This window comes from Macrotis lagotis, chromosome 1 (genome assembly GCF_037893015.1).
Source record: "Macrotis lagotis isolate mMagLag1 chromosome 1, bilby.v1.9.chrom.fasta, whole genome shotgun sequence".
In the NCBI taxonomy this organism is placed as follows: domain Eukaryota; kingdom Metazoa; phylum Chordata; class Mammalia; order Peramelemorphia; family Peramelidae; genus Macrotis; species Macrotis lagotis.
Genome location: NC_133658.1, coordinates 920,080,426 through 920,094,879, shown reverse-complemented (window position 1 = coordinate 920,094,879; position 14,454 = coordinate 920,080,426). Strand labels below are relative to the sequence as shown.

Below are 14,454 nucleotides of genomic sequence, written 5' to 3'. Positions count from 1 at the left end.
TTTTTTTTCTAAAATTAGATTCCTTAATTTCCTTCTTGCTTATCTTGGGGTTAGATTTACCTAATTCTGAGAGAGGAAGGTTTAGATACCCCACTAATACAATTTTTCTCTATATATCTTCCTGTAAATTATTTATGTTCTCTAAAAATTTAGATGTTACACCAATTGGTGCATATATATTGAATATTGATATTATTTCATTGCTTATGACACATTTTAGAAAAATGAAATTTCCTTCCTTTTCTATTTTAATGATATCTGTTTTTGCTTTGTCTGAGATAAGGATTGCTATCTCTGCATTTTTCACTTTAGCTGAAGCATGGTATATTCTGCTCCAACCTATCCCTCTTCATCAGCATTTTGCTTCTGACCACTACTCACTCAATCTGTCATCTCTTTTTTAGCCCCCTCCCTTTTCATTCCCTATTCCTCTTTTCCTTTTCCTTTCCCTTATTCCCTCCCTTCTATCAGTACCTTCTTTGACCTCCCTCCCATTTCCCCTGTTAGTTCCCTGTAGGGTAAGATAAATTTTTAAGTTCAACAGAATGTATGTTATTCCTTCTTGGATTCTAATCTGATGATAGGGAGATGCAAGCAATTCTCACCCCCTTCCTTTTTTCCCTTTACTGTTATAGGTTCATAGTGTTCCTTCATGAGATATAATTTACCCTATTATGGCCCCCCTTCCTTTTGTGCCAGTACAATCTCTTTTTAATATCTTTATTTTTCAGTCATCCACTAAAAATTAACTTATGCCCATACCTTCTGCCTAAGGATATGCCTTCTAATGGAGATATAGTTCTCAAAATTATGAGTAGCATCCTCCTAAGGTAGGATTTAACCAGTTCAATTTTATTGAATATTTTTTCTTTTCCTCTGCTTACCTTTTTATATATCTCATGTGCTTTAAATTTGGAGATTGAATTTTCTGTTTAGCTTTGGTCTTTTTATTAGAAAAATTTTGACAATGATATATTTTTTTAAATTTTCATCTTTTCCCCTGAAAGTGCATACTCAATTCTTCTGATAAGTGGATTCTGGTTGCTCCAAACTCTTTTGCCACGTAGAATATCTTATTCCAGGCTCTTTGATCCTTTAATTTTGCTTCCAAATACTGCATGATTCTGACTGTGTATTCTTCTATTTGAATTGTTTCATTATGGTCATCTGTAGGATTTCCCCTTGACTTAATGATTCTGGAATTTGGCTACAATAATTCTTAGAGTTTTCATTTTGTGATGCTTTCAGGAGGTGATCAGGGAAATCTTTGTGAGGCTATTTACCCTCTGGTTCTAGGATATCAGGACAGTTTTCCTTGATTATGTTGTAAAACATATAGTCCAACCATTTTTTTTAATCGTGGAATTCAGATAGGATAGTACTTCTTAAATTATATCTCCTGGTCCTATGTTTTGGATCAGTTGTTTCTCAGTGAGTTCTTTTACATTTTATCCTTTTATTTTTGTTTTTTGAAATTCTCCTTGACTGATTCTTGATGTCTCAGACAGTCAGTAGCTTCCACTTGCCTGGATCTAATTTGCAATGAACTATTTCTTTCAATTAGCGTTTGCATGTCCTTTTCCATTTGATCAATTCTATTTTTTAAAGCACACATTTATATTTGTCTATTTTCCCATTTTTGTGAAGGAGTAATTTTCTTTTTCCATTTGTCCAATTTTATTTTTATTTAACCAATTTTTGAACCTTTTTTTGAAAAAATTCATTTTTTCTGTATTTTAAAAAGTGTAACAAGCATTTCTATAATATATATAATAAAAAATATGTATGAAATGCAAATCTCTTATGGTCAATTTGCTATTTCTTTTAAATACATAACAATTTTATCATGTAACTTTCTTTCTTCTCCTTTTTCTTCTTACGTCCCACCTGCTAGAGATGACTACCATTACACAAATGGATATATTTATGAATACATATTTATGAATATATATTTATATATATATACATATCAATATAGACAATGTATGTTTCTTTGTATGTAGAACTATTATATAGACACTACTATGGATGCTATATTATTTCTTTTAAAATGATTTGATAATTCTTTTTTTCTGTTTTCCTCAGTTACACATTTTAGTACCCTAGTGAAGTGATTTAATCCAGATTATGGAGAGTAGAACCTAAAGAGGACTCTTATGTTGCACTCAGTCCAATCTTATTTCCACTAACTTTTGTCCTTGTTTTATAGACTAGTCCAGGGAAGTAAGAAGAGATATATCATTTCCCTAAACCCATCAGAATAGTTAAAATGTGGGGTAATTTGTAGTCAATCCTAAACATTTCTGGAATTCTAGAAAAAGTTTTTTTTTTCAATTATTCCTAGGATGCCCATGTATCAGAATCTTTATTATACAATGAGCAGTGCAGTGAATCCTGGATTAGAAACCAGAGTGTCTGGATTCAAATTCTAACTCTTATTCTCAAATTCTGCTACTTATTATCTGTATTTGGGGCAAATCATGGATCTGGGTCTCAGGTTTTCAATAATAAAAATGAGGGCTTGGACAAGACAGTTTTATTGGTCCTGTCTACTTCTAAATCTATGATTCCATGAGATAAAATGTTTATATCTTTCTCTCCAATGCCACCATTTGATTAAGTCATCTTTATCCCTTCTGCTGTAGCTGATTGATACTACTTCTCTTATTCCTTTGATAGAAAGAATGATTAGAGCAAGGTCAGGCAGGATTGAATCCCAGAAATAGAGAGTAATTGTTTACAAGTCTAAATGTAAGAGAACCATCACTGGATCTAGTTTCAGAGAATCTGGGTTTGAATCTTGGCTAGACCACCTATACCCATGTGGCCTTCACAAATTATGTTTTATTCACAGTTTCTGTATCCATAATACAAAGTACTCAATCTCAAAGCAACTTTTTGAACTTTAAATGGTAGTGTCTTAATTAAGAAGGTAGGTGGAGAGTTAAGGGGCTGCAACTTTGAAGACAATTTTTGAAGGTTTCACAATTTTGTCAAGAATGGGTCTTGTTTACTCCAACTGGGCTGAAAAATAATGATTGTGCCTTGAGGAATTTTTGTAAAGAAAATGCAATTAAAGGTAGTATTTCTTCTAATTATTTATGCAATTTTAGTTTTTAATCCAGTTAACTTCATAAAAGTTAACTTTGTTCCCCAGGGATTGATTTAGATTTACATTCAGACAAGCAGTGTGCAACATAGGACACTTCAAATGTAGGCCTCCTGAAAACTCTCCTGGACTCAAATTTAAAAGAATTTGACAAACCCATAACTGATAATTCTTCACATTGTTTTTATCTAAATAGTTAGGAAACCACCTATTTAAAGAAGAAGCTATCAAAGTAAACAATATTATCGATACAATTGACAAAAATAGTGAAAGAAGGAACCAAGGAGACAGACCTTTGTTATTGGTGAAGAAATTTTAGTGGCCTGGGAACGTGTAAGAGAAAACAAACAAACAAATAAACCAGGGTATTACTAGATCTTTGAACCCCTTCACCTTCAAAGTGATTGCGTATTGCTTCCCCGTGGAACAACTGACACCAGATGGTGGTTATTTCATGTCATTGAATGGTAGCCTACTGGGCTGGTCTATTCTCTCTTTCTTGATGCAATCTTCAGGTCTTCTGTAGCTAGCCCACTCCCTGCTTATACCCTCCAATTCTTCTTTTTTTTTTTTTTTTCCCCTAGCTGGTAGCTAGGTGGCTCATGGGGCAACATACTGGACCTGGAGGAAAATTGGATTGAAATTCAACCATGGATGCTTACCAGCAGGGTGACCCCAGGTAAGTCACAACCTCCATTTGTCTTAATCCACTGGAAAAGATAATGGTGAATCAATCCAGTATCTTTTCCAAGAAAACTCCACAGAGGGTCACAAAGGACCTGGATATAATAACTTGTAATCAGATTTTATATAGTTTGTTTTCTCTCCTTCTGTTGGTGAATCACAACTTTTATCTTATGGCCCTAACAGACTCAGTTTTTTTATGATTCATACCCGATTCATTAACTACCAATAAAATCTTTAGAATATTAGTCTAATTGAGCTTAATGATAATAGAGATGAGAATAAATATTTATAAAGAGTCTTCTGATTTAATCTACACAAAATGTAGTAAGTCTTATTATTATTTCCATTTTACCATAGAGAAAATTGAGGTAAATGAAGCTTAAGTGGCCTTCCCAGGGCTACACAACTACTAAGTGCCTAAAGTCAGGTTTAAACTGATGTCTTTCTGACTTCAAGTCTAATATTACACCCACTGCACTCCCCTCCCACCTGTTTACTGAACTCCTTCAAATCTGTCTCAGCTTTTACTGTTTCACTTCTCTATCTTCAGACCTGAAATGAAAAACACCTTTCATGTGCTTCTTGGAGTTTCTCCTTTCATTCAATTCCATATTGATGTGCTCCTTGGAGAGTCCTTGTTCACGACTGGCTAGGATTTAAAGAATACAAATAATTGGCCACAACTGGAAGTTTTCCTTAATCTGCTCTTAAAGAGTCATTCAAGTTTCTTCCAGTACACAGCCTCACATCACATCCATGCAGAAATTGTATTCAATGAAATTTCCTTCAAAAATTTAACTGTGGGGCCCCCTCCCTCTATCTGTCCATAGGAGGAATCATGCACCTACTCCTGGGGTTCTCTGCTTAAAGGAAAGTAGATTTCTTGAAATAGAACTGGAAAAACCAGGATTGGGATTCAAATCTTGTGGTTCCTTTTGTAAGAATTTCTTTGGTATTTTCTTTTCCCAATTTTTCCACTTCACTTTTAAATACCATTTTCTATTTCTTCCAAAAGATCTTGTCAGGTCATAGAGCAATCCCAATCCCCCTGGACGCTTTGCTGTGGTTCTTTTTCTACCATCCTCTTCTGTAATAATCCTGTGCTTGTCTTTATTTCCATTCTAATTTACTGTAGTCGTGACTTGTTTATTCATTTTGAGCTCTACTCCTAGGCTCCAGATGCACTGTTGCAAGCTTCATGATTGGGAGAAGGGGACAAGCAAAGACCTTTCTATTAGCGACTTGCTCACTGAGACAGACCTTCTGGGGGTTTTGATATCGGAAATAATAGTGATCATCCAGCCTAGCCCCACTAGCTGCATGGAGATCTCTGGTCACTACGTTGCAGCCCTCCCAGCTGGCCTATATGCCTTTGGCCTGTCCAGAACATACTCAGGGATTTTTGCTGTTGATCTCTTCTGGGACTGATCTGGAAGGCCACCTCTGCACCCTATCCACCTTGGTCTCAGTTCTTCATATTGACTCTGCTCCCTGTTGTAGGGCCATGCCCCCTATCATCCTGGCAAGACAGACTTTGCTAGGAATTCCATCACTCCAGTATCCATTTAGAGGAGTGATAAATATTGGTTCTGAGGGAAGATCATGAGAGCTGAAGGAAGGCTTGTCTCCACCATCTTGACTCAGCCTTGAAACATTTCTTTTCAAAAGAAACACAAGAGGGAAAGTGAACCAGAAGGGTCTCATATGGTCCTGAGGTAAAAGTCTTTAGTTAAATGGTTCTTTGAATCCTTACTTATCATAGTTTAGGACTGCATTCCCTCTGGGTGGGTTAGGGAATTTCTTTCAAATGGTGTATTACAGACAATGGTGTATTACAGACAATGATCCATTCAAATTCAAACGTCAAAATGATTCTCTAAGATTTTTACCCCAAATGATAAATTCACCAATCATGGATCAGGGCCAGATGCAGTTATTTTTTTCTTTTATGGAGTTACAATGAGCAATAAAAGTTATCGGATCAAGTATACATAAGAAAAGTCATTTAAAATTCTTCACTTTTTCTTCTTTTCTCCTCAAGTTGAAATTTGTTCTGATGTAAAAACCAATTATTAGGCATTCTTTCTATATATCTTCTAAACCTGGAAATCATAGAAGGCAAGGACATTGTTTAGAAATTTTATAATCTAAACTTGGATTATTTTCCATGGTTGATGATCTTGTCCATGCAGATGGTTTTCAGGAACATGGCAAATTTACAAAATAAAGTAGTAAGCCTATTGCAATTAAAGACCTAATATTCCTCTCTCTAATGGATTTGAGTCTCTTTTCTTATCTTCTCCCTGAGTTAATGTATTTGTCTAGAGGTGAGTGGCTACTGGAGCCATGGGTATGAATTAAATGACTCAGGTGGACATGAAGAGTGAATGAGCATCCCTGAAAAGGGTTTGGCAGCACTCATGGCAGAGTTCTAGTCCTCCTTGTACACTGTATGCACCCCACCACAAACTTATCGCTAACTTTGATTTTTTTCCAAATGTCATTTCTTTGTTTTTATGCTCACAGCAATCCTGAGAGGGGTCATGCTATTATTTCCTCCATTTCATAGCTGAGGAAATTAAAGCAAAAAGAGAATAATCGATTTGTCCAAAACCATGCTGCCAGTAGGAGTTCAAATTTGCACTCAGACCTTCCTGAATCTAAGACAGGGCTTTATTCACATTATCCAAAACAACCATGCTGCACTAGGAATACAAAATAAGCAGAAAGAGATATTGTTCCTGTCCCTTCCGCCTCCAATTACATGGGAGAAAACAACAACAAAAAAGCACTCAAAGGTGGAGTAAATGGAGTGGAAGTGAAGACTATAGTAGAGAAAATATGGACGACCAGGAGATCACCCTAGAGATAATAGAAACAAGTCTGGCCTGGGTGTTCTCCTTTAAATAAATATTCTGAAAGAAGCCAGTCAGTAAGAGGGAGAAGTGGTAGAGGATGCTTCAAATGTGATAAATCCAGAGATGAAGTGAATTTCCAGCAGAAGGAGATTTCCGGGAAGTGTTAAAAGAAAATCAAGAATGGAACTTAGACATAATATTCCGGCTTGTCCAGGTATTTTTGACTTCTTTCTCTAGCCTCCAGAGAATAATCATACCCTCCTAGGTTTATATGGGAACCAGAAGGGTTTGTGGTTAAGTAAAGGCATCTATGGCATGGTCAGGGTGAAAATAGGTTGTAATGTCCAGGATGTTCTGGATGAATTGGATTAGAAACTCCCTGTCTGATATATTTAATGGTCCTATGTAGAAAGTAGAATAGCAGCAGGCTGAAAAAAGATAAAGAAAATTCAAAGATCAAAATGTATGTTAAGGCTTAACATATGGATTTGAATCCATAAATAATAATAACCAAGAATGCCCACATGAAATGAAATGGCCAATAGTGTTTCCAGATTAATTAACACTGGCATGCAAAATCTTCCTCCAGCAGAGAAGTGGTGGATCATGGATGAATAATGTTATATATTCTGTCAGACTTAGTCATTTTATTAGCTGATTTTATTCAGCATTGCATTTATTTATCTATTTATTTATTTATTTATTCAGTCATTTTTTTTTTTTTGTGGTAAATGGAGGTTAAGTAACTTGCCCTAGGCAAAACATCTAGGGAATTGTTACATGTCTGAGGCCAGATTTGAACTCAAGTCATCATGACCCAGGGCCGGTGCTCTATCCACTGCGCTACCTAAGCTGCCCCCCACATTTTTTTAAAGAGAGAATTATTTTAAGAACGTTATTTAAACTTAAATTTGGTATGAAGTAATCCTTTATATGATGCCAATCTATTCACACAGATAAAACTCATGAAATTATTCATAAATATTAATACAAATTGAGTTAACCATTTACACATTTATTTCATTGATATGATTTAGAAAGCATGGAGAATACTTATTTTCCTCCTATATACATATAAAATCAATTTTATATTATATATATATAATTTATATACTTATATGTATATAAATATATTGGAAAAATTAATAGGATTCAGCAATAATAATGGTTTCTATTTGCTAGCATGCATTAATAGGTAGTTAGTACAGGACATAGTGTGCTGGACATGAAGTTGGGAAGATTCATTTTCCTGAGTTCAAATCTAACCTTGTCTCTTACTGACTCTCTTACTTTAGGCAATTCACTTTACTCTGCCTCCTTTTCCTCATCTGTCTTTATCAAGAAAACCCTAAAGGGTAGCACAAAGAACTGGAAATGACTTAAAAGACTGAAGAACAACATGCACTGAAGTTTTTATGGAAAGCTAAAGCCAAGTTTCAGCATAAAACTTAGTTTTCTTCCTTTCCACTCACAGGCAATTGACTCATTGAAACTAATTCTGGGTTTTCTATGTTTAACCGGACATCAGGGATAGTGTCCCTGAAGGCAATGTCGAGACTATAATAGGCAGCATTCCAAGAACTGACTTTCAACCCAACCAGAATATCATGAATGTGCTATGATAAAATAAGTCTTCAAATCTCCAGATTTTTTTGGGAAAATTCTTGAGTATTTTCCTTGCATCGAGAAAGTAGTATTACCAATTTGCAAATCCACAAGTCATCAGAGAAATTAAGAACAGGGATTCCTGTCAATTTACGTGGGAAAAGAACAAGTAAGTATGCATAGAGATTTTTTTTCATTTCTGTTCTTTTCCTTTCCTTTTTAAGAACACACACACACAAACACACACACACACACACACACACACACACACACACGAACACATTTTTTTCTTCTTGATAAGAGGTAATGAAAACTATCAGCATAGAATGATGGAATTCTTATCTGAAAAGCTCTTTTTGCTATTTCAGATTAATACCTAGCCTGCAAATTATCTACTTACATAGTTTCCGGCACACACAGAGGTTGAATCTCTTGCCTAGAGGTCATAACCAATCAATATGTGCCAGAGAGAATTCTTGAATTTAGATGTTCAAGACTACCTCTCCATCCTCTCTGCCATGACACCACTCCTAACATATTAACATTCATATATGCTTATATAAACATATGCTTACATAAACATGTCCCATGTGTAGGCAACTTTGTGTGTGTGTAATCTATCAGCAGATATCAAATATTCATATTTGGCAGTTGTAGTTATTATCACTATTTGACCTTCCTTTGTGTTACTATTAGTATTTTGACCTTTTGGAGGAGCACCCAATTACATAGGTGAACTGGATTTAAGTGAGCAAAAGTCGCATAAAGTTTTTCCTTTCATTGACTCTAGGACAATATGGCATAATGAATAGTGCTTTGGTCTTAGAATTCAGAAGAACATGGCTCCAGCAAAAACCTGCTGTATGACCCAGGGAAGGAACTGAACCAGGTAAGGAAGTGACCCAAGCCAGTAGCAGACCATGTTGCCAAAGTGGACCTCATCTGTAATTTTAGATGATGTTTTCTAACCTGCAGCTACGTTCAGAAATCAAATCAGAGGTCAGGTCTATCTCTTTATCAATCAATCTATCTCCAAAACAGTTATTTTACTGAATAAACGAACCCCTTATGTCATAATAGCTGATACAGTAGTCCTGTGGGTGATTGTGTAGATACACTCAATATCAACAATGTTAGAATACACTGAAAAGAAGAAAGAAGAAAACAGTACTGTGATATTGTGAATATTTTCAAGGCTCAGAAGGTCCAATATGAGATTCATTGAAAGCATGAAATACTAAACAGAGGGGTGGCTAGGGGGCATAGTGAATAAAGCACCAGCCCTGGAATCAGGAGTACCTGGGTTCAAATCCGGGCTCAGACACTTACCAATTACCTAGCTGTGTGGCCTTGGGCAAGCCACTTAACCCCGGTTTGCCTTGCAAAAAAAAAAAAAAAAAAAAAACCAACCTAAAAATAATTACTAACCAGAAATAAAAACAAGTGGGATTTGCATAGATCATATTGACTTAGATATCATTTACATAAGTTTATGGTGAATGCATTTTTGTTACAATGCACTGTAACATGTAATGTGCAACATGCATGTATATAAACACATATCTTTATACAAAAACAGGTAGCACAATGAATACAATTCTAAACTACAGGAGGTCTAGTGTTCACAATTAATCTGGCAAGAGTATGGAGAGCTACTACTCTGATCCAGTATTGAGACTGTGTCTCTGAGTGGTTGCTATACTTCCAATATGAAGAAAAGCAAAGAGAGACTAAAGAGAGAGAGAGAGAGAGAGAGAGAGAGAGAGAGAGAGAGAGAGAGAGACAAAGTTATAAAAATTGAGATAGAAGGAAAAAGAGAGATAGAGATAGGAGAAGAAAGGGTACAAGAAAGAGAAACTGAGGAAGAGAGGACAAAAGAGGGTGAACAGAGAAGGAGGGCAAGGGAGAAGAAGAGAGAGAGGCAGAGAGAATTTAGGAAGGAAGGTAGGAAGAAAAGAAGGAGAAAGAAGAAGAGGAGTAAAGGAAGGAAAGAAAGGTAAATGTAAATATATATATATATATATATATATATATATATATATATGTATATATACACATATGGAATTGATGCAAAATTTCTTCTGAAGGGGGAGAAACTAATGTAGGAGGCAGTCCCTAGAGTAGGTTTAAGAAAAGATAGGCATTCTATGCTACAGAATTTAGAAGGGAGGCAAGTCCTGGCATGGGGGACAGACTCTGCAGAGGTGAAGAGATGGTGACAGTGGGGGTAGCTCTTTCGAGGAAATACAGAACAATTTAAAAGGAATACAAAATGCCAGAAAGTAAGGAGATTACAGATTGTGAAAGACGTTAAATGCATGGCAACATGAATTGCACTTTTCACTAAGGGATCTAGGGAGCCATTAAAGATTTTGGAAATGAGAAATCAAATGATTAGATTTTGATTTTCAGGGAAACATGCCAGTGATGGACAATATGTATTGGAGGAATGAGTTTCCATGAATTCCTCAAGTCCAACAGGAACTTGGTTAGAGGCAATGAAAATTTAACCTGGTGCAGTGACTCTCATTGCCAGATGACTATGAGAAATGTAGGAAACAATGCTAAAGCTAGGGATTCCAGTATGCAAATGGGTAGATATGATGAAATGAATACATGAGTCATTGGAGTTTAGACATAAAGGGGGGAAAAAGACCGAGACAGAGAGAAAGAGAAGGAAAGAGTAAGGAAAAGGAGGAAAGAGAATCAACGGGAATTCATTCCAGTAAATAATGGATTTAATGCATAGATCACACTGGTATTATATTGCTAGTAATTCTATTTCATGTAACATTTAGCAGAAAATTATTATTTCCAGAAACTTCACTAAGACACTCAACAAAGCATTGAATTGTTCCAAACATTCTGAAAAGTAAATTATAAATATTCTTTGATTATTATTAAATGTCGATATTCTTTGGGGAAAAAAAAGATCTCATTGGTAGATATAGTCTATATAGCAGGCAATGGGAAAAAAAAGAAAGTTTTTTATAGACACCTAAAATTTATTGCAACACATTTTTATTTTGCAAACAACAAAAAATCTATAAACCAAGTCCTTATCAATCAATTATGGAAGAATAAAGAAATTGGGGTACACAAATGGGATGACATTGCTCTGTTATATATTATGAATATGAAGAAAACAGAATAGAGATTTCATATACACTGATGGAATACATATAAAATGAATAAAACTAAGGAAACAAAATGTCTAATGACCACAGCAATAAAAAGGGAAAGAAAAACAAGTAACTTAATCAGATTGAATACAAGGAATTAATTGCTAATTGCTAGGTTTTTCCTCAAAGTGAGAAAAGACAACTCCTCTCATAGAATCTTGATTGAAAAGGGAAGGAACTGTGGGGTTCATAATCTTCATAGAATACGAGACTTTTTCAGTGTATAGACTGCTTTTGTTGAATGCTTTTCCTCCCTCTTTTTTAAAAAAGGTATTTATTACAAGGAATGTTTTAGAGGAGTGCAGTAGTGGAGGGATACATTGGGAAATCTGAGGAATCTGAAGGTGTAAGATGTGTAAAAATGACTTGAATGTCAACTTCAAAATACCCATATCCATTAATGGCAAGAATCCATGCTTTTGTATAGAAGAGGGTTTACACCAAGAAATATTTTATCTTGGCATCTCGTGAAGAAAAAAAAATGTAGAATCAGGCTGAAAAAGATGTATTTATTGGCAAACTCTTGCCTGAATCAAAAGCTAAGCAATAATAATGGATAGATTAATACCTATTATAACACCTATAATAATAATAATAATAATAATAATAATAATAATAATAATGATAATAGTACCTATTATGTATCAGTCACTATGTGTTTTACAAATGGTACTTCATTGTATCCTTTCAAAAACCTTGCGAAATAGGTGCTATTATCACTTCCCTTTCACAGTTGGGAAACTTGGGCAAATGGTAGTTACTTGGTCAAGGTCCTACACTTGTTTTTTATTATTATATAAATATTTTATTTTTCCAATTATACATAATAGTTTCTATCTATCATTTTTGGTAAGGTTTTGAATTTTAAACTTTTAAACCTACCCTCCCTTCCTTCCCCCACCCCCAATCACAGAAGGCAATTTGATAATCTTTGCATTCTTTCCATGCTATGCATTAATCAAAATTGAATGCATTGAGAGAAAAAAAATCATATTCTCGAAGAAAAAATATATTAGAGATAGCAAAATTTTGTAGCACATAAGGCAAGTTTTGTTTTAATTGAGGGTAATAGGCTTTGGTCTTTGCTTAAACTCCATAGTTCTTTCTCTGGATATATATGGTATTCTCCATCCCAGATACCCTAAAATTGTCTCTGATTATTGCATTGATGGAATGAGCAAGCTCCTCAAGGTGGATCATCACCCCTTATTGATGTTAGGGTGTACATTGTTCTTCTGGTTCTGCTCATCTCTTTTAGCATCAGTTCTTGCAAGTCCTTCCAGGTTTCTCTGAAATCCCATCCTTCCCAGTTTCTATTAGAACAACAGTGTTCCATAGCATACATATATCACAGTTTGTTCAGCCATTCCCTAATTGATGGACATCCCTTTGATTTCCAATCCATTGCCACTAAAAACAGAGCAGCTGTGAATATTTTTGTTCCAGTGATGTTTTTACCCTTTTCTATGATCTCTTTAGGGTATAGACCAAGTAGTGGTATTGCTCAATCAATTCCACATTTTTTTACCCTTTGGACATAATTCCAAATATCCCTCCAGAAAGGCTGGGTCAGTACACATCTCTACCAACAATGTATTAGTATACCAAATTTCACACATCTGAGATGTTTTAATTTGCGTTTCTCTAATCAGTAAAGATATAGAGCAATTTTTCATATGACAGTGGTTAGCTTTGACGTCCTCATCTGTAAATTGCTTATGCATATCCTTTGAAGGTCATATATAGGTAAAGTGCCTGAGGTTGGATTAGAACTCAAGATTTGCTGTCTATAGGTTCAGTGCTCTATCAACTATGACATGTGCATGTTTAGGAGCCATTAAAATGTATCTCCACTGGCTCATCATAACATGACTGTGACCATATATGCTCAAATACTTACCATCAGACACAATCCAGATTGATTTTAGGTATGGAATCAGGGATGAACTGAATAGCTGTTGAACAAAAAAATGTGGTGCAATTAGGAAAGGCTTTCATCAGTTTAGGTATATTGAAGTGAAATGTCCATTTCCTTCAACCCACAAAGAGGACTGATGCTTTCTTCCTTCATAGAAACATTCTGATCTCAGTATTTAGAAGTTTGTTCATTTCAAGGAGTAAGTCTCTAGTTCTTTATATGCTGAAGAGGAGTCAATTGTGGTCCGTGTATAACAATCTTTTGTCTCCCTAAGGACTCAATACATAATCCAAAAGTTTTTAGCTACCTAGATGTGTGACCTTGGGCAGGTCACTTAATCCTATTGTCTTGAAAAAAACAAAAGAAAAAAAACAGCCTTAGGTGCCAACATATTTATAATGTTCTCTATTTTTTTTAATGTAATTCTCCTTTGCTCTATAGGTCATTGGATAAAAGATTCAAGAAATGTCTAACTTTACCCTTGTGAGTGAATTCCTCCTTATGGGATTTTCTGACATCCGAGAGCTGCAGATCATATATTCTTTGCTTTTCTTGATAATTTTCTTATCTACGCTGCTGGGAAATCTGCTTATTGTCATTGTTACCACTCTTGACAGGCGTCTTCACACCCCCATGTACTTTTTCCTTAGGAATCTGTCCCTTGTGGATGCCTGCTACATTACAGTTACTCTTCCTAAAGCATCCACCAACTCCCTATTGAACAGCATGGCTATCTCAAAGGGTGAGTGTGTGGCCCAGATCTTTCTTGTGGTTTTCTTTATCTATGAGGAACTGACCTGCCTCACCATCATGGCCCGTGATCGCTATGTTGCCATCTGCCACCCACTTCACTACACAGTGATCATGAGTCCCCGAGTCTGCATGCAGATGACCTTGACATGCCTGTTCACTGGCCTTCTATATGCCGCTTTCCATACTGGATACACATTTCGATTGTCTTTCTGCCAATCCAATGTGATCCAACAGTTCTTCTGTGACATGCCTTCTTTACTGAAAATTTCTTGCACGGAGACCTTCAGTAATGAAATCCTCATAGTTGCCTCTGGCTTGGGAGTTGGGGGCAGTTGCTTCACC

At 35.6% G+C, this 14,454-nt stretch overlaps 1 protein-coding gene across 1 annotated transcript in view; it reads left to right on the top strand.

Moving 5' to 3' along the window:
* Positions 1–13,824: 13,824 nt before the first annotated feature.
* The window catches only part of LOC141509279 (olfactory receptor 14C36-like), an 8,294-nt gene continuing 7,664 nt past the window's right edge, over positions 13,825–14,454 (top strand). Inside the window, exon 1 of the mRNA XM_074218698.1 lies at positions 13,825–14,446. Within this exon, the coding sequence (XP_074074799.1) occupies positions 13,825–14,446 (622 nt within the window). The remainder of the gene's footprint in view (positions 14,447–14,454) is intronic.